General features: G+C 39.4%; 1 protein-coding gene across 2 annotated transcripts in view; it reads right to left on the bottom strand.

Annotated features, from left to right (window-relative positions):
• Positions 1-5,178: 5,178 nt before the first annotated feature.
• Positions 5,179-26,413, bottom strand: part of LOC141800975 (kelch-like protein 38) — a 37,941-nt gene continuing 16,706 nt past the window's right edge. The window contains exons 1-5 of one of the 2 annotated variants that reach the window (XM_074683853.1): positions 10,986-11,220; positions 7,963-9,205; positions 7,732-7,873; positions 6,491-6,596; positions 5,179-6,331 (exon numbers count right to left, since the gene is read on the bottom strand). In XM_074683853.1, coding sequence (XP_074539954.1) covers positions 6,042-6,331; positions 6,491-6,596; positions 7,732-7,873; positions 7,963-9,205; positions 10,986-11,211 — 2,007 coding nt within the window. In that variant the 5' untranslated portion in view covers positions 11,212-11,220 and the 3' untranslated portion in view covers positions 5,179-6,041. Of the gene's footprint in view, positions 6,332-6,490; positions 6,597-7,731; positions 7,874-7,962; positions 9,206-10,985; positions 11,221-26,413 lie in introns of those variants that run through there. The other variant, XM_074683854.1, reaches the window with a different exon arrangement.

Raw genomic sequence — 26,413 nt, 5'->3', positions numbered from 1 at the left:
AGTGATGCTGTTGTTTAGATGCCTCTTGAGGCTTTAGTTTCATTGTGTGGGAATAACTGTAGGGGGTTTCCATTGTTCTCCATTAAATCCCAGCTGATCCATGAAGACTGGATGACATCACCTGGTTTATTTTGGACTGTAGCATTAAATATGGTGTGTAACTAAGCCCGCTCTGGTCACTAGGTCAACTCCTATCAGCTTAATTAAACACATGATTTATTTACTCATTCATCTGTCAGGCTTTCAGGATCAGGGTCAAAGTTTATTTTATTTGTTGAAAGCTTTACAAGTAGTTTAACCTTGTGCATGTGTATTTACCAAGAAGTTAATGTTTCCTTGTGCATTGTTGTTGCAGGAGATCAGACTGATGTGTGTTTGAGAGACGTCATCAGCATACAGTAAGTACGATAACACAGACATCACTGAGGGAGTGTTAAAATGTCTCACCTACAACACTTTGATCACTGATGTCAGGTGACACAGAGGTGCAAGGCACTTCCCAAAAGCTTGTTTGTCTCCTCATTCGTGATTTAAAAAAAAACTACAGTGTGTGTGTGTGTGTGTGTGTGTGTGTGTGTGTGTGTGTGTGTGTGTGTGTGTGTGTTCGTCCATGTGAGTGAAGGAGTATTTGCTTACATGTCTAAACAGAGAAAGAGGAGTGTTTTCTGGCTCCTCATAACTCACGACACACTATACAATCTGCTTAACATGTCAGCAGCAGCAGCACATGGAGTACAACAAGTGTGTGCTTCTTCTTCTAAGAACCAGCGAGACAGTATTCCAGCTCGTGCAGTGCTTGTGCCGTGTCCGTATCCTGTGTGCGCAGCATGGTGTGACTTGCTGATGTTGCTAACAACGTTGCTGTGCTGCAGATCAAAAAGTGATGGCAAAAAACTGCCCTGTAGTGCTTGAAAGTTCATTCAATTTCTAACAAAGGCTTCAATCATCCCTTTCCTTCCTGTCGTCTAGTGTAAATAGAGAATCTTGTCACTCAGCTAAGTGAGACAGTTTTTCAAAAGTCATTGAACTCATCCAGACATGACTAAGCTGTTTATCTTAGGCGCCATGTTGCTGAAGCTTTGGAAACAGGTGCATCTGTTGATGCAGTGGTTTCATTTCTGATATTTTTATGCAACCTCTTGATATACTCAAAAGGTCAAAGAGCTCTGCACACACAGCATGTTAAAACATATCAACATTAGGTCACATGACCATGGATCACAGCACATGAGACAGCTGTATGCTGACTGGTTGTATCAACCATTACATATTGCAGACATGAACCAAACTGAAAGTTCCTCGTATGGGGTGACCACAAAGACCACACTTGTGTCTTTATAAAATGGAACATACAGACTGAAGTATTATTGTGTAAGTCACATTGGCTGTGATCTACATGGTCTTGTTGTGAGTCCCCTGAGTCTAATTAGTTCTATTTTCAGAGTAGGCCAAACTACAGGGTGACCTGGAAAGTCCCGGCAAGTGGTCAGTCAGTCAATGACTAACCAAGACAAAAGCTATTACCACAGGCCCCTCTTAGGTTTGTTCAGGGAATAATAAACAATGATTAATCAGAGTTGTGCTCTGTTTAATGCAAGCAGCAGTACGGTACAGTGCTTTACAAAGGTCCCTTGCCAACAAAAAGATCATAAGTCTTCCACTTTGGCCTGGACTGAAATATTTTGGGGCTTGGAAGTCAGTGGCCATGGTTCTCTGCTGAATTATGTTGGATTGCTCCCTCTGTGTGGGGAGTGAGGCTTTGCCCTAAGTGAGGGAGTCCAAGCATCTCAAATTGCATTGTGAGATCGACAAACATGCTGGTGCAGAAGCAGCATTAATGTAGACATTGTGCAGGTCTGGGCCTTAAGGCAAAGCTTTGATTTACGATCAATCCGGGTTCCAACCTTCTCCTTCAGCCATGAGTTTTAGAAGCTGACCAAAAGAATAAGATCACAGATACAAGCTGTTAAATTGAGTCGATGTGAAGATGTCTGGGCTTTGTCTCAGAGGCTTAGATAACTAGAGGGTGTCGGCTGAGGTGGTTCAGGCATCTGGCTGTGGTGCCTTCTGGGGGCCAGCTATTATTTCAGTGTAAACAAAAGTGTGAAGCCTGCAGTGGTTTTAACTTAATAGATTGCAAAACATTTCATTGTATTTAAAGGATGATTACTAAAATAGTCCGTCAGTTTAAAGATAAAAAGTGCTTTCTTTGACATGTCTGCTACTACTAATGCCTTCTAGTGTTTCATTGTCTTAAGAAATGATTCCTTTGCTGTCAGAGGAGATGCAAATTTTGTGTCCTGTACACATTAACTTAAACCATCTCAAAATGTATGTGTTGGATTGCCACAAACTTTATGGATATTCATGCTTAAAAGATGATACGTCCTAATGATTTGGGTGCCACCCCAACTCCCCATCCTTCCCATCATACACCTGTGAAGCATTAGGTTGCTAGGCGCCGTCCTGTTGGCTATGGCTGCCTTTTGCAGCAGCTCTCTTTTCTCTTTGCATTTCTTGTCATTTTTTCATCTCTTTCGTAATCTTTGTATTTGGAGTGGATCATTACTTTGTATGGCTCATTCGTTGGTCATGAACACCAAACTTTTTGTGGCTTCAGTGATATTTTTACTACTTTTTCTCCTGTGTTTGTCTGGAGATCCTACATGTTACTATGGTCACATCGTTTACATGTGAACTGAGCTGTTTGGAGCCTGTAGCATGTCAATGCTAACTGGTGTAAGGCCTGATGTCTTCCCACATTGTGAGGAGAAGGAGGTGAGGATGACGTGCTGGTTCTAAGGTGTGAGCTAAGAAGTGACGACATGGACCTGTCCTTCCATCCATCATTATTGGGAACGTAAGATCTATCTCCAAAAAGATGGACGAGCTAGCTGTGCTAACCCAGCAACAGAGGGAATACCAGAGGGCAGAGTAGCATCATGCTATTCACAGACATGGCTAAATGACCTAACATCAGACACCAACGCCATGTCGGAAGAGCTTCACCTGCTGTGAGCAGACAGGATCTAGGAGATAGAGATGGAGCCTGACTGAAGAAACTCAGTCCTGGACCCCATAGAGGTGGATGCTGGCTGAACTGGACAATGATGGACAAGCTGTCATCATCTATTTTCTCATGCACCTTTTTGTATTTTCTATACACTTTCTTACTTTTGTTTTCTTGATTGCTGCTGTGACTTCAATTTTTTTGTACATGTTACAATGACAATAAAGTTCTATTCTATTCGGTTCTATTCTATTAGCATATTGGCATTGTTTCGTTGACCAATAGATTGAGTAAATATTGGTCTTGAACAAAAATAACCAGGGTGAAGCCATAACTTTCAGAGCTCCCTTGGTGACTGGCTGCAGCATCGGTCACAAGGTCAACCTCCTCCATTACAACAGATGAAACATGGGTCAAAGTAGAAAGTCAAAAGACAAGTCCAACACCTTTTTTTTTAAACATGATCCCTATTTAAACAGCCTTTTTTAACTTGCCGATTTACATGTCAGGGCCAATATTTTTTTTACATGTTTAGTTTATTTGTTTTTAGAGATGACCAGTTGACAGCTCTGATGGCAGCACCCATTGAGGTGGTATTTTTTCTTCACATTTCAAAATGGAAGGAACATGAAAGCACATTGTCTATTTAATGTACAGTGAACAATGGGCAAGGCTGGCTGTAAACTTTGTCTTGTTGTTATCCACATGTTTCATTTTAACCATCAATTCCTGCATGATGTTTCTTGAGGTGTGTTTCTATCAAGTTATCTGACTAGTTTATATTTAAATCAATAGTTTCTAGTATTAATTTATCAAATGACAACAATTTAAGAGGTTAGGAGTGGATCGTCTCTCTCCTTCCGTCTCTCTTATGTTTATCCTCCCTGTTTTTGTTGTGACCAGACGGGACAGCTGTCCTTCCCTGCTCAAGCTTCCAGAAACTTTCATTGCACACACAAACACACACAGATACACCTGTTGCTGCTCCTCTTGGTTGAGTTTCATCACCCACTCAGATCCTGTTGTGAAACCCAGCTCATCAGCCTCTCTCGAGTCATCTCTCACATCTGCTAGCTCGCATGGCAACCAACAGACCACATGCCTCACGTGGTGTAACATTCGCCCCCTTGTTTGTGTCTCAAAATAACATCAGATCACCTATAGTTTTTTCCAGTCCCCCACCTTTTCTCACCCATTCCTCCCACCGTCCCCTGGTCTGGATTCGCTGGCAGAGGAGGGGTGAAACTTTTGACCCAGTGACTTCTGATTTCACAGAAGTGGACAGAGAGTCCCATGGATTGCATCCTGGTCACACTATGTTTACTCCACATGATATTTGTGATCTGTGAAGTCATCAGTGAACAAAATTATGTAATCAATTTATCTATCACTAATCCTTAAGTAGATTCACTTTAAAGTAGGCTGCGTTTTTCTTCATTAGACTTGTATCACAGCATCTCCTCATGTTAGTGATGTCTTTCTCTTCAACCCACAGCAGAGCCAATAAATGCAACGTGCTTTCTGTTTTCAGAGGCAACTGTATCTAGCTTTATGTCTTCACTGTCGATGACTTCTGCACGTGACTTTTAAATCAGCAGAACCATAAAAATGTACGTCTGTCAGCTGAAACTTTTTTGGGCAACCCTGACTTTGATTTTACCTGCGACAGGTGGAGCGAAGAGTGGCTGCAACATGTTCACACTGGATGAAATATAAGGCTGTTCTATGTAAGAGGACACCTTAACTGTACCATCCTCTGTGCCCCCTGTGTGTGTGTGTGTGTGTGTGTGTGTGTGTGTGTGTGTGTGTGTGTGTGTGTGTGTGTGTGTGTGTGTGTGTGTGTGTGTGTGTGTGTGTAGATTGAAGGGATCTGTTGGGGCATGTTTAAGTCCTGCGTGAACAGAAGTGTGAGTGGGGTCAGACAGACACATGATGAACTGCACATGACTCATGTGCTGCTCAGGTTGCATTCAGTGTTACTAAAAGCACTGGTGAGAAATCATGTACTGATATAGAGAGATTAAGAGAGGCTGATTATAAGGATTAAAATTTTATTGTAAAAATCATTACTTCCAACTGAAGAAATAGTACAAAAACAATAGAAAAGACTTAAACAAAGGCTTAATTTACACAAGAGGCCCAAATAAAATGGAAAAAAAATAGTTCCTTTACATTTTTAATAACATCTGTGTTCTCAGGAGTTAGTGACACAGACATCACTCAGTATTTAGTACTGTCCTCCTTAGCATATAGTGCTGGAGCTGTGACTTCAATATTGCCTGATAATTTGCGCATACCTTGTATGCATGGTGGTGGAAGGGGTCAAAATGTTCCTCCTCTCCTGTAACCTGAATTTAGTCACCGATATTTGATCTAGGTGAATGAACATGTAAAATACAAAAACTACCAATTTTTTGGTATTCAAAATGTTCTGAGCAAAAGGGGCAAAGTAAATAAATATTTCCGCATACAGTTTGCATTCATAATGACACATTTGATATTTCATCATCAACAGATTGATACAGTGCAGTTAGAAGCTAAAGCAGTAAAAACATATTAACAAACAGTCTTTATGTACTCTTTGCAAATAGCTAACAAACTCATCAATAGTCATTCAGTGTAAAACATTTGGCAGCAATACTGGCTCTTAAAATGACCCATTAAACAAGCTGAGAGGACAACAACAGCAGCAGGTTCAGATCTACAGCTGAGACAGACCACAGCCCTGGGATCTAAACATGACAAGTCAAATCTCATGATTTAGAGTGGACCAAATATAGCACCTCAAGCATCTGTGAAGTCAGACAGGTTAAAGATCCACTGTGAAGCAGGCTGGGTTGATTTTTAAAGATTTTTTCTGCCTTTGAAGAGATAAAAAAGGTCTGAAAAAAATGAAAATTAACACATTTAAAGTATCAAAACATGAAGATGGCATTTGAATAACAAAACGAGTGTTTTTTTTAATGTATGGACATTTTTTTTTAATAATTCAGTTTCAGATTTCAGTGTTGATGTAAGGATCAGACCACAGCTATGATTTTGCCCATGTCTGTTGGATGTGTGTCAGAGTCAGAGAGCCGTGATCGAACAGTTTATACGGCAGAGCCCCCTTAGATACCCAGGTGTCCATCTTTGGGTCATAGCATTCAAAACTGTCGGAGTCCTCGATGACATCATGGCCATTGATGTGGCGCCCGCCAGTGACATAGAGTTTGTTATTGAGGACGGTGGCGGAGTGGTGCATCCTCCTCTCCTTCAGGTTGGCACACTTGATGAACCGGTTAGCCTTGATGTCGTATGCAATCATTCTCCTGGTGTATCCTGTGACAGGGAGACATTACTCTGAGAGGAGGAGCATGTGCGAGTGGGGTGCTGTATTTCTAAAACCCCATTCATAAATAAAATGTATCAGTCCTTGAATGAACCTATGCAAAATGAATGTGGTTCCTTTATTACTTTAAGTCTGTGAGCTGTTTTTACCTCCAATAATGTAGATTTTGTCGTCCAAAATGGCAGCGGGAGCAGACACATTTTTCACTGTTCTGTTCTCCATCTTAGACCACATGTTCCTGGCAATGTGATACACCTAAAGGAGGGGAAAGGGGACGGGGTTAAGGGTAATGACATATGAGTGAAAGTTTCAATGTGAACGTTTAGAGGAATATATAGAAAAACAACCCATTAACACCTGCTACTGTAACATAATTTGGATCTGGACTCGTTAACCAAATATAATCTGATCTTGCTGTTGTGAGAGTGTGCTCTTGTACCGTAAAAGTGATCACCTAATACTGAATTGAACTCTTTGCACTCAAGAGAAAGAACATTGATCATAGATCAGAGCAGATTAACGGCATACGTTAAAATACTCCAGGAATTTTTTTTTCCTTCTAAAACTGGTTACAACATCAAGTCCCGAGTATCAGCCAAGACTGAGTTGGCTGATACTGATTGATATCAGCACATGCAGCCCATTAAACGTTTTAATCCGGCCCGCTGAACTTGAAAAAATTAAATGAATAAACCTTGTTAATGTTTTATTTTCCCTGCAATTCTGATGTTTTCCCATTAGATGGCGCGCTGTAGAGACATTGGCTTTGTTGAGGTTAAGCGTAGGCCTATTACTCCACATTTGCACTTTACCCTCTGACCCATCAGCCCTTCTGTAAAGATGAACGGATCTAAGAAAAGGAAAGTGGACAAAGAATGTCGAGTGTTCAATAAGGAGTGGACAACTAAATATTTTTGTTACCGTTTTGGTTTTAAAACAGAAAAACAAATAAAACAAGTCTGTTTTTTATTTATTTTATTTTTTTATTTTGTTTTGAAACAGAATAACGAAAGAACGAACCATACATGGATTAAAAATCCCATTATAATTCCATTCTCTCATATTCTAATTTTAATTTCAAAACAAAATCAAAACAGCGAAAAATAGACCATTATTTGTTTTCTGATTTTTTATTTGAAAACGAAAAGTTGCATGACAAGTCGTCAAAAAGTTTGCCCACCCCTGGGTTAAGAGAAGGTATTCCTGTTGGAAAAACCCTGCATTCTTCAGCTTTCACTAACAGTTCACTCTTTGCTGCTGCATGTGTCTGTTTTTAGCATTTGATGATTAACCTCAGACTATTTATCTTAAGGGGGACCGTTACATCATATGAAAGTGTTACATTGACCTGTAGAGTAGGTCACACTGACTGAAGAACACGGTGTCTCACCTGTATCAGTCGGACTGGGTTCTGCACGGCATCCTCTCCTCCAAACATGTAGATCCTTTGGTTAGCTGCAGCCACTGCAGGGTGCAGCACAGCCTCAGGCATGGGGGCCATGGTCTCCCATTGGTTAAACATACTGTTGTACCTGAAAGGATTGTAAAGACACCGGGGATTGTTTTTAATTTGGCTTGTTTGTGTATTTTATGCTTTATGTGTGACCGTGGCTCATCTCACCTCTCCACACTTCCTGTCAGTTGTCTGTCAGGGCCAAGGCCACCCAGGACGAAGATGAAGTGGAGGTAGGAGACACTCTGGTGGGCAAAGCGAGGCTCCAGCATATGGTTTGCTGTCCTCCACTGGTTTGTCTTCAGAGAAAGGGTGTAGACTGTTGTACTGAGCTGGCTGTACTTGGTGTTTGTGGTCAGGCCTCCAATGACATACAACACGCTGTGGAGAGCCACGTAGGAAGCTTTATACAGACGAACAGGCAGCTTGGCGAGCCACTGCCACTTCTCGCTCTGCTCATCGTAGACTAGAGCTTCTCTGGACGTCTGCTCATTATTCTTCCTCCCTCCAACCACCACCAACATGTCATGGTAGGAGTAACGCCTTGGTGCCACCCACAGAGGTTTGAAGTCAGCTGTGTCGGTGATGCATTTTGTGCTGACAGCAAACATGAGTCTTCTCACAGATTCGATGAGCTCAGTGCAGAGGGTGGACGACTGGATGAGAGGGTCGTTAGCGATGAACTGGAAGAGGTAGGTCGGATGGATGTAGCGAAGACGAACCTTCTTGAACAGGTCGCCGATGGCACCTCGCCTGGATAAAGGATCGTGGTGGATCCAAGCAACAAGTGTCTCAAAGACCTGCTCCTCCTCTGCACAGAGACTGTCATCCTCCAGGTAGCCCATGAGCTCAGGTAAAGAGAGCTCACACAGATCCTCGGACACAGACACGTCAGAGAAGCTCTTCATGGCCATCTCCTTCGCTCTGTTCTTCAAACTGTTACAGCTCATGATCTCAGAGAGTCGAATCATGCTCAAACAGTTTTCAGGACTTAGCTGATCCTGCAGGAAGCTGGAGCAGGCCTCAAAGAGTCGGCCATACTGCAACATGGAGGCTGCTTGCATTAGAGGCAACACAATCTCCATGCTGATACTAATGAGTCCTGTGTAAACATAGTCAATGATGCTGCTCAGGATGTTTGATGTGACGCCCTTTATGGTAACCTTGGCCTGCTGCGTCTCTAAGAAGTTACTGCAGAACATGGCTTTGAAGTACGGGCTGCTGGAGACCAGGACGTTACGATGACACGGGATCTCTTTGTGATCTGAACACAATGACACGTCAGTCAGGATCTTCTCCAGCCTCAGTCTGTTCAGCTGCAGCAGCAGGCTGGATGACTGCTCCTGGTCTTTGTAGTGGAAAACATTCTCAGCTGGTTGGTCCATACTGAGGACAGAGTCCATGGCGTAATCTGCAAATCAGTTCATTTGATTTTAGCCAAAACCAAAACCTCCTTAATCTTGTGTAAGCACATGTAACAGTATCTGCTTCATGTTTGAGTGAAGCTATAAAATGCGCATTTGCTTCTATTTACTCACGAGAATACAGCTGTTATTCCAAAAACATCTAAAAATTGGTTGTTTTTAGGCTGCTTGGGATTGTCAGGATTGACATGGATCATAAATTTACTGAATTGAACCTCTGAACCAATCAATCATCAAGTCAGTTGAACTTACTCCAGTACAGTCCTGTGTACGGTTGTAAAACTATGTACACTGCAAAGAACTGAAATCTTATTAAGTGTTTTTGTCTTATTTTATGCAAAAATTTACTTATTATACTTCACTTGAGCTACATTCACCTGACCAGCCGTGAAATATGTTTTGTTTCAAGTTATTTAAAGGCAAAAATGAGGTCTGAATTGCTTGTTACAAGGAAAAAAAATCTGCCAATGGAAAAAGAAAAGTTTACTAGAAAAGTTGCTTGAATCTAGAATAATGTCTTAATACAAGTAACTTTTCTTTTGTTGCACTGGCATATTTTTTAACTTGTTTCAAGCAATTCAAACCTCATTTAAAGCTCACATAAAAACTTAAAACAAGATAATTTTTGGTCGGTTGAATGTGGCTTATATTAAGTGTAAAGACATTTTCTACTGAAAATAAGACAAAAAGCACCTAATATGATTTCAGTTTCTTGCAGTGTATCTGTGCTTATGATAACTGGAAACCAAGGAAATAAAAGTTTCCTCATCAGTTTTGATTTTTTTTTAAAATTTGGATTTTGTTAAATAAATAAATAAATAAATAGAAATAAATAAATGAATAAATAAATGAACAAATGAATGAATAAATAAATAAATAAATAAATAAATAAATAGATAAATAAATATGAAATAACATGTTTGTGAATGACAATTCATTAAATTATATGTTTAAAACCTTTCTGTATATTTTGTGATATATTGTTCTCTGGATTTTTCTCATTATCAGAAATCTTAAGGTGAAAAAAGATAACTATGTCAGCCATTGCCTTTTTCATGTAGCCCATTTAACCTACAGATAATCACAAAGATTTTTTCACAAAAATATTATAATGTTGCTCTAACTCCAAACATGGTGGTATGCTGTGTGAAACACAACAAAAAAATGATGCAACATTTAATTGATCTGAGTTAGTGCATAAAAAGCTGAAGAAAGCACAAAAAAATGGACAAGTGAGGTTCATTGATTTAGGACTGAGAGTTGTAATATATTAATCCATCACTTCATACAGCTCCAGACACATTACAAAGAGGGCCTGCAGCCCGCCTAAGTGATTACTGTAGAGACTGGCTGTCTACATAGATTACAACAGAAACACCTGTGCAGCTATTTCTGCTTCAAGATTGTCTTTTTATTTTTTATTTTCTTGTCATTGACCAAGAGGTGCAGCTGTTATGAAATTGCAGCGCTTTATGTGTTTCTTGTAGATGGAGTGGATGGATTTGACAGCATCTTTCTCCTTTCTTGTGCACGGATTGTGTGAAAACCATGAGAAAAGGCGAAAATCCCACAAAAATACAGCTTTCCATATTCAAAGCAATGTGATACAAAATGTTTCAGGAGTTGATTATACACATTTCAAAACTCCAAGTTGAATGTTTGGAGAGAAGCCTTACTTTAGAGTAGTCTTTATATTAAGTTTATTTAAAGCCCTGCCATCATATGGACCACAGAGATCATGGATGTGTTGCTGAATCCATCTCTTACCTGTCTCTCTTCCCTGTCTCTGCGTTTCCTGTTGATCCCAATCAGTGTTCTTAGATCTCAGCAGAAAATCTGACGCCTTGACATTTTCTGTCCCCTCTTCTTCCTCTTTTCCCTCGTGTTGGTGCTGTGTGACTGTATGTTCTGCAGAGCGCCGTCTCTTTGTAGGAGCGTGTTGCGTACTGTTTGTTGTTGTTGTGGTCCCTTTCCACGAGGCCTCTGTGTACATTCCTCCTCCAAAAATAGAGCCTCGCTTTGGCAACACTGCCGCAGACTCACATGTGACATGTTACTGCGCTTTCTCAGTTTGTGTCTCACTGCTTAACTTAGTTTCCTCCTCCACTTCTATTTTCCCCTTTCTGCTATTTTTCTTTTCCTCTTCTTTCATCTTCTACTACTTCCCTGTCTCCTGTCTGCGGTTTGCATTCCTCTTCCCTCCATCATCTCTATCTCTGTCTGGCTCATGATTGTAGCAATAAAAACAGCTCTGATACTTGATAACACATGTTTTGTTGGCTGCTTACGCTGCCGTCTGGGTCGGTAAAAAGCACAGCGATCCAAAAACAAGAAGAGGTTGCTGTGGAAACTAATGAAGTTAAGATAGAGTTAGCATATGAGAAAAAGCTCCAGTGACATTTAGAATATACTGCCCTGAATATTTATGTCATGAATAGCCACAACAAGTTTGAGGGATATGTTTATCAAAAGCTTGTGACAGTAAAGAGAAATGAGTTTATCCAATCTGTTCTTACATAATAGTGATGTCAGAATAAAATGTCATCCCTGACACACCTGGTACCTCTACCTCAGAAACACTTGAAGAATGTCTCAGTCTCAGTGAACTTTGTCTCATACTTTCTGAAAAAAGATTGTCCTTATTCAGTGAAGTGGCAGTTCTCCCAGTACAGCTGTTTGCCCTGTCCTCAAAGTGAGCAACAAATCAATTATGTTGTGTGTGTGTGTGTGTGTGTGTGTGTGTGTGTGTGTGTGTGTGTGTGTGTGTGTGTGTGTGTGTGTGTGTGTGTGTGTGTGTGTGTGTGTGTGTGTGTGTGTTTGTGTTTTCATTACAGCTTGGACAGGAATTAAAATGCATTTCCAATCATCATGGAGAGAAATGTTTATCTTGAACCCTGGCTTGTTTTCAGTGCTCAGCAAATGGCGCATAAAATAGCTGCTTGAGATAGCAGGATCACCAGAGGTTAGTGCAGCGAGGATTACACAACAACATCACCTGCTTGAAACCTCAGGCCCCGTTTACAGACAACAATCATCCAAAAATGCAGTGAAAAAAAAATCCTCTTTTACACAGAAACACTGAGGGACTGAAACTCTGTAGTATGCATGCCAGGCCTGTAGTTGGCGCTATAACTGTCTTGTCCAGAAGCTGCTTTTGAGAGATTTCCACCGAAGTAGAGTTGAGCCAATCATCTGGTGTATTGGTGAATACTAAAGCCGCGTTTTCACCAAGTAGACCGGTTCGGTTCGTCTCTGTACAGCATGCATTTTGTGGCGTTTCCACTGACTTATCCCATGACAGATCCCCAAATAACCAAGAAAAACCTTCCCCCTTTTGGGACCCTTTCGTATGGGTGCCAGAGTGAACCGATCTGCTCTCGGAAGGTGGAGCTGCAGGCCGTTGATTGGTGGAAAGAATCATCACTTACCCGGCGACAGCGGCTGCATTCCTCCTGGCGGCACACAGCCTTCTCTGAAACAAAGCTTGATTGCACTTTGTATCAAAGAGCTACATGCCAATCACAGAGAGGACGAAATGCTGCATGTCTTCCATCTATGCTCTTTGTTTACTGTGACGTGTTTTTCGTTTGATTTATTGGCGGGGTAAACTGTGTCGCGCTGCTAGTGTCACACTATCGTTTAACAGCTGCAGCTTTCGGCATCCAGCTTACACGCCGCCTACCACAAGAGAGCACAATTTGCTGTGGAAACGTAAACGGGATCAGACTAAACTGTACCAAACTGTGCCAAACCGTACTGAACCGACCCAGACTGCTTGGTGGAAATGCGGCTTGAGTGCAGAAGTGGAGCAACAGAAGCATGTTTTGTTAAAAGACAGTTAGCAGATTCAGCAGCACAAGCACAACATGGTAGTCTGCGATGATCGTAGCAACAGTACGGTACTGTTATATGCACTCGGTGCGAAGCAGACCCCATTGACGTCCCATGGACGTCAGAGTTTCCGCCGAAAACGCTGGCTTACTGTTTACACAACAACAGAGTAGGCAGCGTTTCAGAAAATTTCCACTCTGGGGGTTGTTTTCAAAAGTTTGCATTTTAGGTTGGCTAAAACGCTGTTTCATATACTGTTAAAAAAATGTATGTCATCTTGCTCGGCTTGAAGTGAGGTCACCACAAAAACTGGGGATGTCGTCAAACTTTAAAAAATTAATACACCTCGTAGAAATGTTTTTCACATCCAACTCTTGTGTTGATTTGAAGATATAATTTAGCTGCCTTGTATTCAAGTCCTCTTTTTTTCTGAAAGTTTTGTTTACATTAGTTATAAGAGGTTAAAAACAAGTTTTTTATGTCAGATTTAATGATGGTTGACAGCTGCTGTTCTTGTGTATTATTTGATTGTATTTGATTCATTTTGCATCAGTTCATTCAAGATTGTAAAATATGTTGGGAGGTAGAGTCAAGAGGTGATTCGACTCTTGAAAGAAAAATTATAATTATTACTGTTGTCACCTGGCTCCACTCACATTCTCCCAGAATCCCTCACAGTCTCTACTGCGCAGACTCTGGCTGCACAACAGTCACCAATGGCGGCGCCTGTGACGAGGGCATTTTGGCTTCAAAACTGTACAGCGGTAAAAGGAGGAGCCACGGTGTCCATCTTTATACAGTTTTAATGTTTTGTTTTATTTTGTTTTTTTTTCCCCATTATGTAGAGCTTAAAGAAATACAGTGAAACAAAAGTTAAAAAATATCAAACTTTTTATTTTCTCCATTCCTTATGTTCTGAAGAACACTTATGCAACATTATGTGTTGGAGTTTTGATCATGATGAAGAGAAAAAATAAATATTTGATGTCTGACTGAAAATGACTGCTATTTATTCTTTCTTCCTGATCTCTCTCAGACTAAAAAAGCTGGTTGGAGTGCATGAGATTCTTTTTTTCACTCCTAACATGTGGCACTATGACAGCACCCATGTGATAACACTCCTCACTGAGATCCTGGTCTGTGAGAAAAGTCGCTCCGTTCACTTGTAAACTCTTTGCAAATAATTGAGGGCTGGTTGACTTTACCAGTCTAAACTAAACAGCACCATCTAGTGTTTGTGTGTGTAAACATCCATTGTAACAATTGTGAAAAAATGGATTCCCCTTTAACCAGCTCACTGAGATTTTGACCTTTCTCCGCTTCCCAAAGGGTTTATTTCAAAGTCAAATACTCAACAAAGAGGTCAGCTAAATTGTGAGGTCATGAGTTATCTATTCCTGAAGGACAATCCTGACCGCATCAAACAACTAAATGTCAAATTCAGTGTCTGCCCTTTCAGCATCACTGACATTAAAATTATCTCATTGATCTGAAAAGTGAAGGGCAAAAACTTAAGTTGGTCCTCCAGAAGACATCAGTATCATTTTACACTCCCCTCCTCTTGTATTCAGAGCTGTTGCTGCATCCTTTAAAGTGACGCTTATTGTCTGCTATCTGCTGTTCCTTCACCTTGACAAAAAGGACTCATTAATGTTCCGCCTCCAGGCAAAACAACTTATATTAAAAGTTAAGGCTTTGGCACATAGTTCGCATCAAAGCATTTTCATGCAGCAGCATCACTGTTGCCTCCCACTGCCTGGTGCTGCGTCTTTGTATCACTAAATGACTATCTTCTTATAAACACATGGTTTAATAGAGCCCGTACCCAGGGGATTTAGATCTCTCTGATTAGTATAATGTGTGCGAGTGAGAGTCTGTGTGTGTCTGTGTGTGTGTGTGTGTGTGTGTGTTTGTGAAGGACACACAGCTCTCCTTGGTCAAATAAAAAACTAAAAGACTATGTGAAAGCAACATGGACTCTAAATTTTTGTCAGTCTATTTCATGTTCTGCAATTGACTTAAATTGACTGAAAGGACTGCAGGGGACATTTGCTTGAACATATAGTGGGCTTACATATTTATGTAAATCCCTTTTTTCTATGTGAGTCGAGACGCTGACTATTGTAGGAATGGTCTAAAAGGTTTTAGAATACATGGGCCCAAAGCAAACAAAGAACATTGGCTTTACATAAGAGACGGGTCAGTACTCATCTCAGAGAGCTCAGATAATTGGTCCCTTTCATCCATGTTTGCTCAATTGAGGCCTTTTTTATTAAATCGATGTGAAGGTGAATGAGACCCTTTGTATTCCTGCTGGTTGGTGCAGTTACACTGCCCATTAGGGAAATGGTAAAAACCAATAAGACATCTCACAGATAATTCTTCTATTAGAGCTCATCTGTATTACATCTAGCACAAAAAACACCTGAGCAAGAGCTGTGTTATTTTTTTTCCTGTTTTTCTACTGTTGATGTTTTTTTTCCCTTAAACTCCTATTATTATAAAAATCTAGGTCTGACAGAAAGTGGTTTATCCATTTCTAATGTCTCTTTAGCTGATGTGCCTTGCAGGAGCTCTAATTCTGACTCTGCTTGCCATACCTTTCGCATCAGTGAAAGCTAAACCAGTCAAGGAAATGAGAAAATTGTCCTTAATCATTCTAGCATCACTTTTTCATGATTTACAAGGTCAATAAAAAATCATTATATACAACCAGAGATCAGTTGGATGTAACCTCCTTATTAGGGATGAGAGTTTAAAAGATTTTGTCAATACTGATGCCCTTATCGATTCTGCTTATCGATCTGATTCTTTATCAATTCACTTATCAATTCCTGTAGTGAATTTTCTTGGTATAAAAAGTAACTTCACAGGTTTTCTGTGTCAACAACATTCAATTGAGTTTATACTGTAAGTGAATAAAATGTAATTGGTCCCTGAGTCTGTATATTTCTAGGCATAATTGTAAAGAAACAGGTAAAAAATTGCTCACAATGTGACGTTGATGTACTGTGTTGTAATATATTAATAATTCAAGTAGGCCATCTAGTGTCTCGAGGTGGTTATAGCAATGGTTTAAGTTGTTTGGAAGCTTTCCTTAGTTATGAAGTCAACCATGACCCTTGAACTGCCTGTTAGCTTTTGACATTTGAAATTCTCAGTATTTTTTTTTACAAAGAGTTTATGTGATATGTTTTAGTGATGAAAGTTGAAATTCTATTCTGAAGCTGAAGTTATACTGATGTTTGCTAATTGCTAGCATATCAATGCAGTGTCCCATATACATTAGCATCAAGCTTGCGCTATTTGCTATTTTGGTAAATAAGGTATATTATACCATCTCAAATGTACTGAATATGAATCTCCTGAGAGAGAGTAAAATACATTTCTTTATGAAGTCAGTTATTCAATAAAACTTCAAGCTGAAAATCCTGAATCAGAGTTTTCTCGGGAAACGTTATCTAACTGCTAAGCAAAGAAAGCTGCAGCAGACTAGTCGACATAAGGCCAGGCGGCTCCAGCACATGTAAAAAATTGATAAGGGAATCGTTAGGCACAAAGGCTAACGATATCGATGGATTGAAACATTTCTTATTGATTCTCAACAGGAACCGGTTTTCGATTCCCATCCCTACTCATTATGTCAGGATCCACAGAGAAAGAACAATTTCATTTGGTAACACCTGTGGTAGATGATGCTAATGCTAAGCACAATGATAAATAATTAAATAATAATTTAAATAATTAAATGTTTGTTTTCCAGACAGAACGTTTTATTGTCAGATTTTAAAAGCCATTCTTTCATAAATAAGAAAAGAAATGAGGTATTTCCCAAACAGTGATTCAAAGGACGGAGAACAAATCATAAGACTACAATGAACCATGAGTTGTTTGTACAGCTGACCTTCATGCCACCATATAGATGTTAATTAGCTTTAAGCTAGCACTGACAGAGTTCATCATATGACAGTGTATTTGTTTAATGTTGTATATGTTACCTTTACTAATAAAATAAAGCATACAAATGAATGAATAAACCAGTAAGTACATCATTTGAGCAAAGAAAAAGAGCTTTGAGCTGTATTTGAACAGAAATAATGAAGACTTTTAGGTTTATAACTTTAAACAACCTGTTTGTTAGTATTAGATTTCATTTAGTTTGTATAAGCCATGGTTGGACATTGGATTCTTTTAGAAGTGTGAGCAAACACCTCACTCCAGCACTCTAACAGTAAGTAAATCAGGTCAGAACAGTCACTATATCATATTTTACTAACATTCAGTGACGGTGATTAATCAAAATTCACTTTGAGAACAGAAGATGATTTTATCCCTTTCATATACCAAACATTGTTGTATCCACTAGGTGTCAGGCCAACGTTATGCAGATTTCAGAGTGCTGAAAAGCTGACTGGATCTCCTGTGACTTCCAAGAAAGTATCGAGGCTAAATGCACAGTGAAAGTAAACACAACAGAGTCACAGACTGCAGCGATAAGAATGATTCTCCTTTTGTTTGAGCTCTTATAATCCAACATGACAGAATATTTTACTGTAAACAAAGAAAGAATTGAAGCGATTAATCCACTCAGATACCTCCAGACTTTTATTTTTTTTACTGTTGCAATTACACCGTGAAATTTAACCATTCACTCATACACCGATAGCAAAAACAATTGAACCAGACAGTGAGAAAGATGTGGTAACCTCTTGAGTCAATCTGCCGTGGGGTATTACTCCCAGGCGTCCGCGCCGGCATCTCTGAGAGCAGTAATCTAGCTTTGAAGGAGAGATGTCCACGCGTAAATCAACAAAGGGAGTCAGTGAGGTTTGAGGAGCAGTCTACAGAGACAAAGACAGGGAGGAAAGTGTATGTACATGTGTGTGTGTGTCTGTACACAAACACACACTCAGGCGAGAATGAGGTCTTAAAGGGCTTACCGTTAGCTGCTTAAAATTCCTCTGATGTAACCAACGCATGCAGGACATGTTATTTAGTAGAAAAAAAGCTTTGTGGCAACAAAAGATGTGGAGGTGGAGGGGAAATGCCTGGTGCTTACTTATTGTGCCCTCTAGCTTTCCCAAGGTTCCTCCCTCGTTTGAATGACCACTCCAACTCAGCAACAGTGTGTGTGATCGTAGGTGTGTGCTGTATGTGTGCTGTATGTGTTCTGTATGTGTGCTATATGTTGCTACATGTGCAGGAGGGAGGGACGAGTGTGTGTGTGTGCATGCGTGCATGTGTGGATGGTATCTTTGTGTGTGTGTGTGTGTGTGTGTGTGTGTGTGTGTGTGTGTGTGTGTGTGTGTGTGTGTGCGCGCACTAGATATTGATATTCCAGCAGCAGCAGAAGCTGAAGCCAGTGTCTTTAAAGTGTCAGCCCTCAGCAGCCAGCCAGGTGTACCTGAGGTACAGAGGAGGAAGGGCGAGCAGGGGGGGAGTAGAAAAAGGGAGATAGAAATACAGAGAGAGAGAAAGAGAGAGGCCATGAAAGACAGCAGACATACAAAGGCAGAGGAGATGAAGAGGCAGACACACAGAGAGGAAAGCGCCAAAGAGGGAGAGAGGAAAATATGGAGATAGGAGGGAGAGGAAGAACAGTTTGGCGGGTTTTCTGGAGGTGAAATTACTCCTAAGACTTTGCTTTGAAGGCCTCTGTGTCTGCCCTCCTCTTCTCTGACTGTTTGGGTGTCGGCAGACAGGCAGAGAAACAGATGGACACAGAGGGAGAGGTGGATGCAGCAACAGGCGGTGAAAATGCCAGGTCTCAAAACAGAGGTAATTAATAGAATAGAATAGAATAGAATAGAATAGAATAGAATAGAATAGAATAGAATAGAATAGAATAGAATAGACTATATTTTTATTGTCCACCAAAGTGGAAAATTGGCTTTGGCTCACCAACACAATAAACAGACAGCGCTAAGATACAAAAAATGTCACACGTAAAAACCTATATAAGACACAATATAAAAGTAGAAGATCCAGTTAAATGAATAAAACACAGCATTAAAACAGTTAGGTCATTTTTTGTGGATTTGTCACAGGAAAAATAAAGAGTGCCAGTAAGCCCATGAAAACAAATATATCTTAGAGAGACTTTAAAAAATACTTTTTGGCCATTAACCGAACCAAAACATCAAATCCTACAGAACTCTGAGGTGAATAAAAACACTCGTTTACTTTCTTCTGTGGTGTATCTGAGCTTTTTGCAGCTGGACTACTTTTGTACTAACAGCCTTTTTCCTCTCATCCACTGTACTGAGAGGTTCAAAAAAGGTGCAACTAGAGAAGGTACAAATAGATCTCTAAGCTACAAAGATAGTAACACACTTATAGCAAAAGAATAACGTCCTCCCCAGCATCATTGTTGGAGTCACATCCACTGACCTTGGCAAACAACACTTCTGAGAGTTCTTTGTCGCAGCTGTCCCCATCTTTGTTTACCAAAGGTCCACAACGTAGCAACTTGTTAATCAGCCTAGTAGGCCAAAACTTATAGCCTTACTTCCTGTATCTCTTTTACTGAGTGGTAACCTCTGGTCTTAAACCATGAAGTGGATGCAGAGATCAGGGTTAGTTATTAACAAGGAGGCTCGAAATCTGATTTAGCTCGGCCAAAAGTTGGGTTCAGTCAGTATTTCCATATGTCCCTCCATAATGATAGGCTTATAAATTCTGTTCTTGTGTTATACAGACTATGGTTTTCACACTATATTAGTGTTTCTCAAACTGGGGCCTGTGACCCCAAGGGAGGGCCCAGACTGAGTCACTTCCACCCTGCTTACAAAATAAAGGATTGCCAGGTAACAGGAGGCTGACTATAAATTTGTAGCACTTGTCACAGCCACTAAACAATAACAAGACATTTTGATGAGTCATGCTTTACCCTCAGCCTGAACTCCGCTAACACCTGTAAAAATATGGAGGCTTAGATTGCAGTGTCACTTCTGATTGCTTCCTTTGTCGGAGGCTTGTTGATTTTTCTGTTCAGTGTCTCACACTGAGGTTACAATTCTGCACTTTTTTTACAGACAATGTGCCAAATAATTCTTCAGATATAAGAATGCATTTACTTTATCAGGACAACATGAAACAAAGAAAATGAGAAAATGTTCACTGGGGCGTTAAATCGACTAGGATTAGGCTGGTTTTCTAATCTGGTTTTACAAAATGACTACTTGTCAAAACCAGTGGCGTAACCCCAGCTTGACACTAGAAAGAATGATGATTCAAGGCAGCGGCCTCACTTGTACAGCTTGTTGGTGTACCCAACACAGAGGTCTGCAACATTTACTTTCCAAAGAGCCGTTTTGACTCAGCTCACCTGGATAAAAGTCATTTGGGAGCTGCAAAATCGACTTTATCTTCACATTAAGACAAATAAGTGTATAATCAAGTGAATAATTATCTAAACAAGAAGTTTTTGTGTCTATAAATTTGCACTTGATTTCTTAGTTTTTTTATTTTTAATAAATTTGAAAATTTAAGAAAAAAAAAGAAATTTGTAGAGTCATAGATTTTATAAATTTGCAAAATGTGTGAAATTTCAACGAGTTGGAAATTTAACAAAAATGCAAAATAAAAAAGTGTAATTTAAAAACATGCAAAATTCAAAAAAATGCTGAAATGTCATAAATTTGCAAAAAAAAAAAAAAAAACTTAATAATGCAATTTCAAAATTTTGCCTGATTTCCAAAACTTGTAAAAACGTTCTTAAATTGCAAAAAATGGATTTTATATATAAAAAAAATCAATATTTGCTAAATCTTCAAAAAAAATGTGGAACTCTTTTTCTTAATTTGCAAAAATGTCAAAATTGAAATAAAAAAAATTAAAAGCTTTGTTTCAAAAAGTGATGCATTTTTAGTAAATATATATATATATATATATATATATATATATATATATATATATATATATATATATATATATATATATATATATATATATATATAGTGTTTTTACTTAGTGTCTGTGTCGTTATCATTAATACCCTCTGTAAGAAAAATATTAAAAGACCTTTATTTTAATTATATTTTTAAAGCTACAAGGAGCCACTGCAAAGGATTCAAATACCCGCATAAGGCTCCAGAGCCACAGGCTACAGACCCCTGACCCAGGACTTATTTTGACTACATATGATGTAACATGTTTTGACTCACATTGATGGACCAATATTTGCTGACTTCATGACTCTACTTACATCCCTCCATCCTTCCATTCTTCAGGCATCTTTTCCAGCCAGTCTGATGTGGATTAGGAATATTCTGTGTAACCTGAGCCTGTTCCCCTCCAGTCTGCAGGATCTTGGTATGTTTTGGTAAAAGCCCTCAACTTTACTGTTCTAAGACATTCCCTACAGCTCTCATTGGAGGTGTTGGGGCTGTTCTCACTAATGAAAAGTCAGTAAAAAAAGTAGTTTTGGCAGAGGTGATAATCAGCTCGCCAGAAAAGGTCAACTAATCAAAGAGATTTTAGTCTTTGTCTGAAGATGGTTGAGACCAAAAAGATGCTCCAAAGAGAGTTGACTTAAAGTATTAAGAGTTTTGTTCTGCAGCTATGAAGTGTCCAAAACACCAGTCAACCTTTGAACATACAACCTTTTTTACTTCTTCCTTATTTGACTTTTCTTCCCTTTCCCTCAAGTCTTACCTTATTTCAATGTATATAAATATTTTTTTGTTTGTTTTTCTGCAAGATATCAAATACTTTAGAGAAAAGTAAAAGGATCTTGGTGAAGGAAAAAATGTTTTTTTTTTGTTTTTTTTTTTACTAACACAGAGACATGATACTTTAATATTACTTCTAGTTATTTTGAATAGCTGTAATACATGTATCTTGGTATTCTGCATTATTAATGTCATTTTTTCTTCTCTACTTTCTCTCTCTCCCTTTTTGTTGCAGTTGTCGCTGCCTTTTTTTTCTTTTAATTTTTTACTCATTTATGTACCAATTTATCTATTGTCACAGTTGGGGGACACATTTTTTTTTCAACATCATATCAATTACAAAAATGTAAAATGTTGTCATCCTTGGGTTGAATTTAAAAAGATTTGTGTTGAAGGTAAAACATGATGACAATAAAAAGTATTAAAAAAAAATCTTTGAAGCCCTGGCCTCTTTTTTGGACTCTGCTGGTAAAATGACAAACCCAACTTAAAAGAGTATATCTCTGCATCTACAAGGTTTTTTGGAAACATTCTGGTGACATAACAAAGACAACACCTGTGAAATTTGATCAGAGGTAACAGTGTTGGTATTTATGTCACTGGCTTAGAGTAATAACTCAAGTATTATTTGAACATAAAGATCTTTATGAATCATGCTTTTTGTGAAAACCAAACTTTCCATATGTCCTCTTTACAGACACTGACACCTGGAAGCTCCCTACAATCCGTTAATGACCACAGATCACTTTAGTGATAAAACCCAAACTCGGAGCTGGCAACATGACTCATTTCTCTCTGATGTAGAACTGAACTTTCCGGATGTAAAGCTCTTAGAGACGACCCACCATTTTTGATCGAACTCTCATCTCAGTGAGCTCCTCCTTCTTCCTCTCATATCATCCATCTTCACTGTCAGATTCTCCGTGTCTTCAGCATGTTGTCATCCCTGCACTTACAGGGCCCTCCTCTTCTTCTCCACCTCCCCATCTTTTCCTGGAAACTTGTTACTCTGCTCTTCTCCTCCCTCATTCCTCCACCTGCCCTCTCCATCCTCCCCCTCATTACCCTCCCTCACATTCCCAAACACTGCCTGTTTAAAATAATTGTATCTCTGTGGCACAGAAAGAGGGAGGATGACTGTTCTGACCTTGTGTAAGATGGCTGCGATTTGTCAAACTTGAACCATCCTGCGCCTGTGTGAGGAAGCTAAACACTGAAACCAGACCCTCTGGAACAAACACTTTAGAACGTGAAGCACTCCTCCTACTTGTTCAAGTATTTTAAAGCTCTAAATCTAATGTAGACTGACAGATCTCTGGAATGACTGCATGCTGTTACTGCCACAAAACTGGCTAAATTTCAGCAGCCAAATATCATTTCTTCATCTTCTATTCCCACCTGACCGCTTAGAGTATCGCTGAGTACCAAGAAACTGTGTAACCAGAAAGAGCAGCACAGATAAGAACCATCCATCCACACAGAGAGGCTGAGCCGGATGCCATTTTCCAATATCACTTAATAACAGTATTGCTCTGTGTTGTCACACCATCGTGTTGAGTTAGCTTGGCCTTGAACTTCTGTGGGAGAGAGGCCTTCTGTTGACAGAGAGATGGTGTACACGAACAACATGTTTGCGTTGCTGTTGGAGAGGCAACTTAAACCAAATAAGACTTTCCAAATGTCTTTCAAACCTTCAGAGGTGTGTGAGATGTGTCTCTCTGGATCACAGTTAAAGGGTTTACAGACTCTCATTTCTTGTTTTAAACCTATATTTAATGTCACGTGGTTTTATTAAGGTTACTGGGTTTGAATGATTATACTTTCTTTATTATAAAGAGCTGCCTGGGGAACACAACTTCTATTCAAACTCCATGTTCAAGAAACAGGTGGTAAACCAAACAATTACCTCTTACCTACTGTGTATAATTGACCGCAGCAAGAACAGGACTGGTTGTTCACAGTGTGCATAAAAAAAAAGTAGATAAGAAAAAAAAACAGATTTATACACAACATAAATGACTTTTGCGTTTTTTTCCACTAAATGAGACCCACATTAAATATATTTTCGTAGATGAAAAAATGCACAGGTGAATACAAAGTAGGGAGCTTGTAAAAGGCAACAACTTAAGCATGAAAGAAATTTAAAGAAATTTAAAGCAACAAAATGCGAAAACAAATTTTAAAAGCTAGTTTGATTATCAAAAGCAAGTCTAAAACAGAAAAAATGACGTGGTTTAAAAAACATAAAAAAACAAAAGAAGCTTTCGTTTGCAGCCATATAAGGTTTGAAGAGTAGCAGAATAATAATGATGAATAATCTTTGGTTTGGAGAAAAATGCGAAGGATAGTTGGATGATAGGTTCAGGCTCAAAGTACAAGTTAAAGCTAAATGTCAATAACAGGAGGCCACAGGAGCTGTCCTCAGGCTCTCACTGAAGTCAAGGATGAAGTCAAAGGCCTTTATTTGCTCAGAGCACATCTGCAGAAGAATCCACAACAAACACAGACCAGTTTCCACCCTCATTTGGTCTCCAGTGAGGGGTGGTGTCAAAACAGAAACAGGTAAGGTTCATTCATAGCGTCACGGGGCCAGTAGGCTGAAACATTGCAAACGTTTTTGAAATAATATGCCCTGAGCAAATAAAGCTTTTAACCGTAGCCTTGACTCTTACAAGTATACCTAACAAGACAAACCCCATGGCTTCCCTTTATCAGCAGTAATGCTTTGGTCTTCAAGAGCACCTGGCTTTTACCTGGGGCTTAATTCAATCTTTGTGGGCACACAGTAACATCTCTCCTTTTTTGAAAGGCTAGAGGTTCCTGAAAAAGAGATTTTGCACATGATTTCAGTGTTTCTAGAGCATCAACTTGATTCTGGTTTGTCAGAGCCCCTCAACAGCAGACTCATTAACAAAAACGGCACCAGGGGAAGCTGGATCGTCCACATTACTACGTTTTTGCCTATGAAAGGTCTCTCTTCCTTTTATGTCATGAGAAGTCACTGTATCAGTTATGATCATAAAGATAACAAAGGGCCTATCAGTGCATTACATTAAAAAAAAGACAAAAAAAAAATCCTAAAAAATGGTAAATAAGTACCATGCAGTATTTAGATTTCATAGTTTCAGTATCATTTAAAAATGAGGACCTGTGTGGTCCAAGTAAGAGTGTGTTATTAATAAATACATATAGCCCGGGGTCAGTGCTTTTTCTAAATTCAAGAGTTGGCAAAATTTCCCCTCTGGACGGAGGAGATTTACTCACCATTTATCATGTCAATAAAGTGTAGGAGACAGGTGGCTGAACTGGAGTTGTGTATGTTAAGGCGTGAGTCAACATTTAGAATGAAGCAAACTCACCATGTCTCTGTGAGGAGGCATGTGGGCCAAGAATCAGAGAACAAAAATTCATTGAATGTTTTAAAATCAACTGTATAACTGGCAACTGATAAGATTAACAAACGATACAGCGAAGTCTCAATTACTATCATTAGGAAACTATGATTAGCACCTATCATCACAAGTTGCTAAGTAAGGGCTTTATTCAAGCTAGCAAACACATTTCTAAAAATCCAGAGGAGTTTGTTTTTGAAGAAGAGGCAGAATAAATCATTTCCTCTTAAGCAACATCACACAGCTAGAAATCTGAAGTAAAACCCTGACAACATTTTTAAAGTTTCTGAAACAAAAACAGAAAACTCTGCCATGAGCGAAGAGCACGAATGTTTACAGAGTCACAACTGTTTACAAACTGTGAAAGAGTCTCTAAAAGGATATGGCAAGTACGGTCTACATAATAGTTACATTTGATGCTGAATGTATTATGCTTTAACATTTATGTAATAAAACCTTAAAGAGTTTCTGTATTTCCTATGGGCTCTTAGGCTGGTGATGGAACCTTGTGTTGCTCCTGGATAAGAGATCAAGCTAAGTTTGACCCCCCTTGGCTACTAGATGGACCAGGAGCCCTATCTGGAGTGGGGATATTGTGTGTTTAAATCTGAGGTTTGGTGGCCAATAAAGTCTGTAGTAAAATGTATTTACCCCCACCATGTTTCTTTCACAACAAAAGGTCTTACAGTTTATGCACACAACTATTTGGCTTAAAAATAAACTTAACAACATAGGTGCATGAATATTTTAAAGATGGCTTAGAGGAACTGAAGATAGCAACTGGTACTTTTGAGCTCTCTTGTTTACCTGGATGATCAAAAACAAACCAATTATTTCATCGTGAGAGGTCCTTGAGGTAGTGAGAAGGGAAGTCTGCCCCCTTGTTTCCACAAATAATGACCATTGTCCTTCAGCCAGCTTAATAGAAAAACACAGCAACACCGGTCCACTTTAACGTCTCCCCTGTTCAATATGAACAAATGTGAGCACAGGGGTGGTGAGGGTTATTAAAAACCATCAGTCAGTCAGATTGGTACTCACAGTATCACTACAGTGCTGCCAGCCTAAAGCTGTACATGTCTCTGTGGAGCCTCTGATGTTGAATCAAGACATGCCTTGCTCAGAAACAGCTGAGCTGCAGAAATATAGACACAGTTGGAGCTTTGATTTTTTCTCTAAAGGTCTCAGATTTGAGTGAATTTGAGCGTGTCCCTCTATCCACATGGAAAAAGAGTCAAACAGAGAGAAGGGGAAGAGCTTTTTTATGGATTTGATTATTAGAGACAAGACCTGGTATTAC

The sequence above is a fragment of the Halichoeres trimaculatus genome, unplaced genomic scaffold (genome assembly GCF_033239565.1).
Source record: "Halichoeres trimaculatus isolate MK-OKI-2021-1 unplaced genomic scaffold, fHalTri1.1 fHalTri1_scaffold_12, whole genome shotgun sequence".
Lineage (NCBI taxonomy): Eukaryota > Metazoa > Chordata > Actinopteri > Labriformes > Labridae > Halichoeres > Halichoeres trimaculatus.
This window is presented reverse-complemented; position numbering and strand designations above follow the sequence as displayed.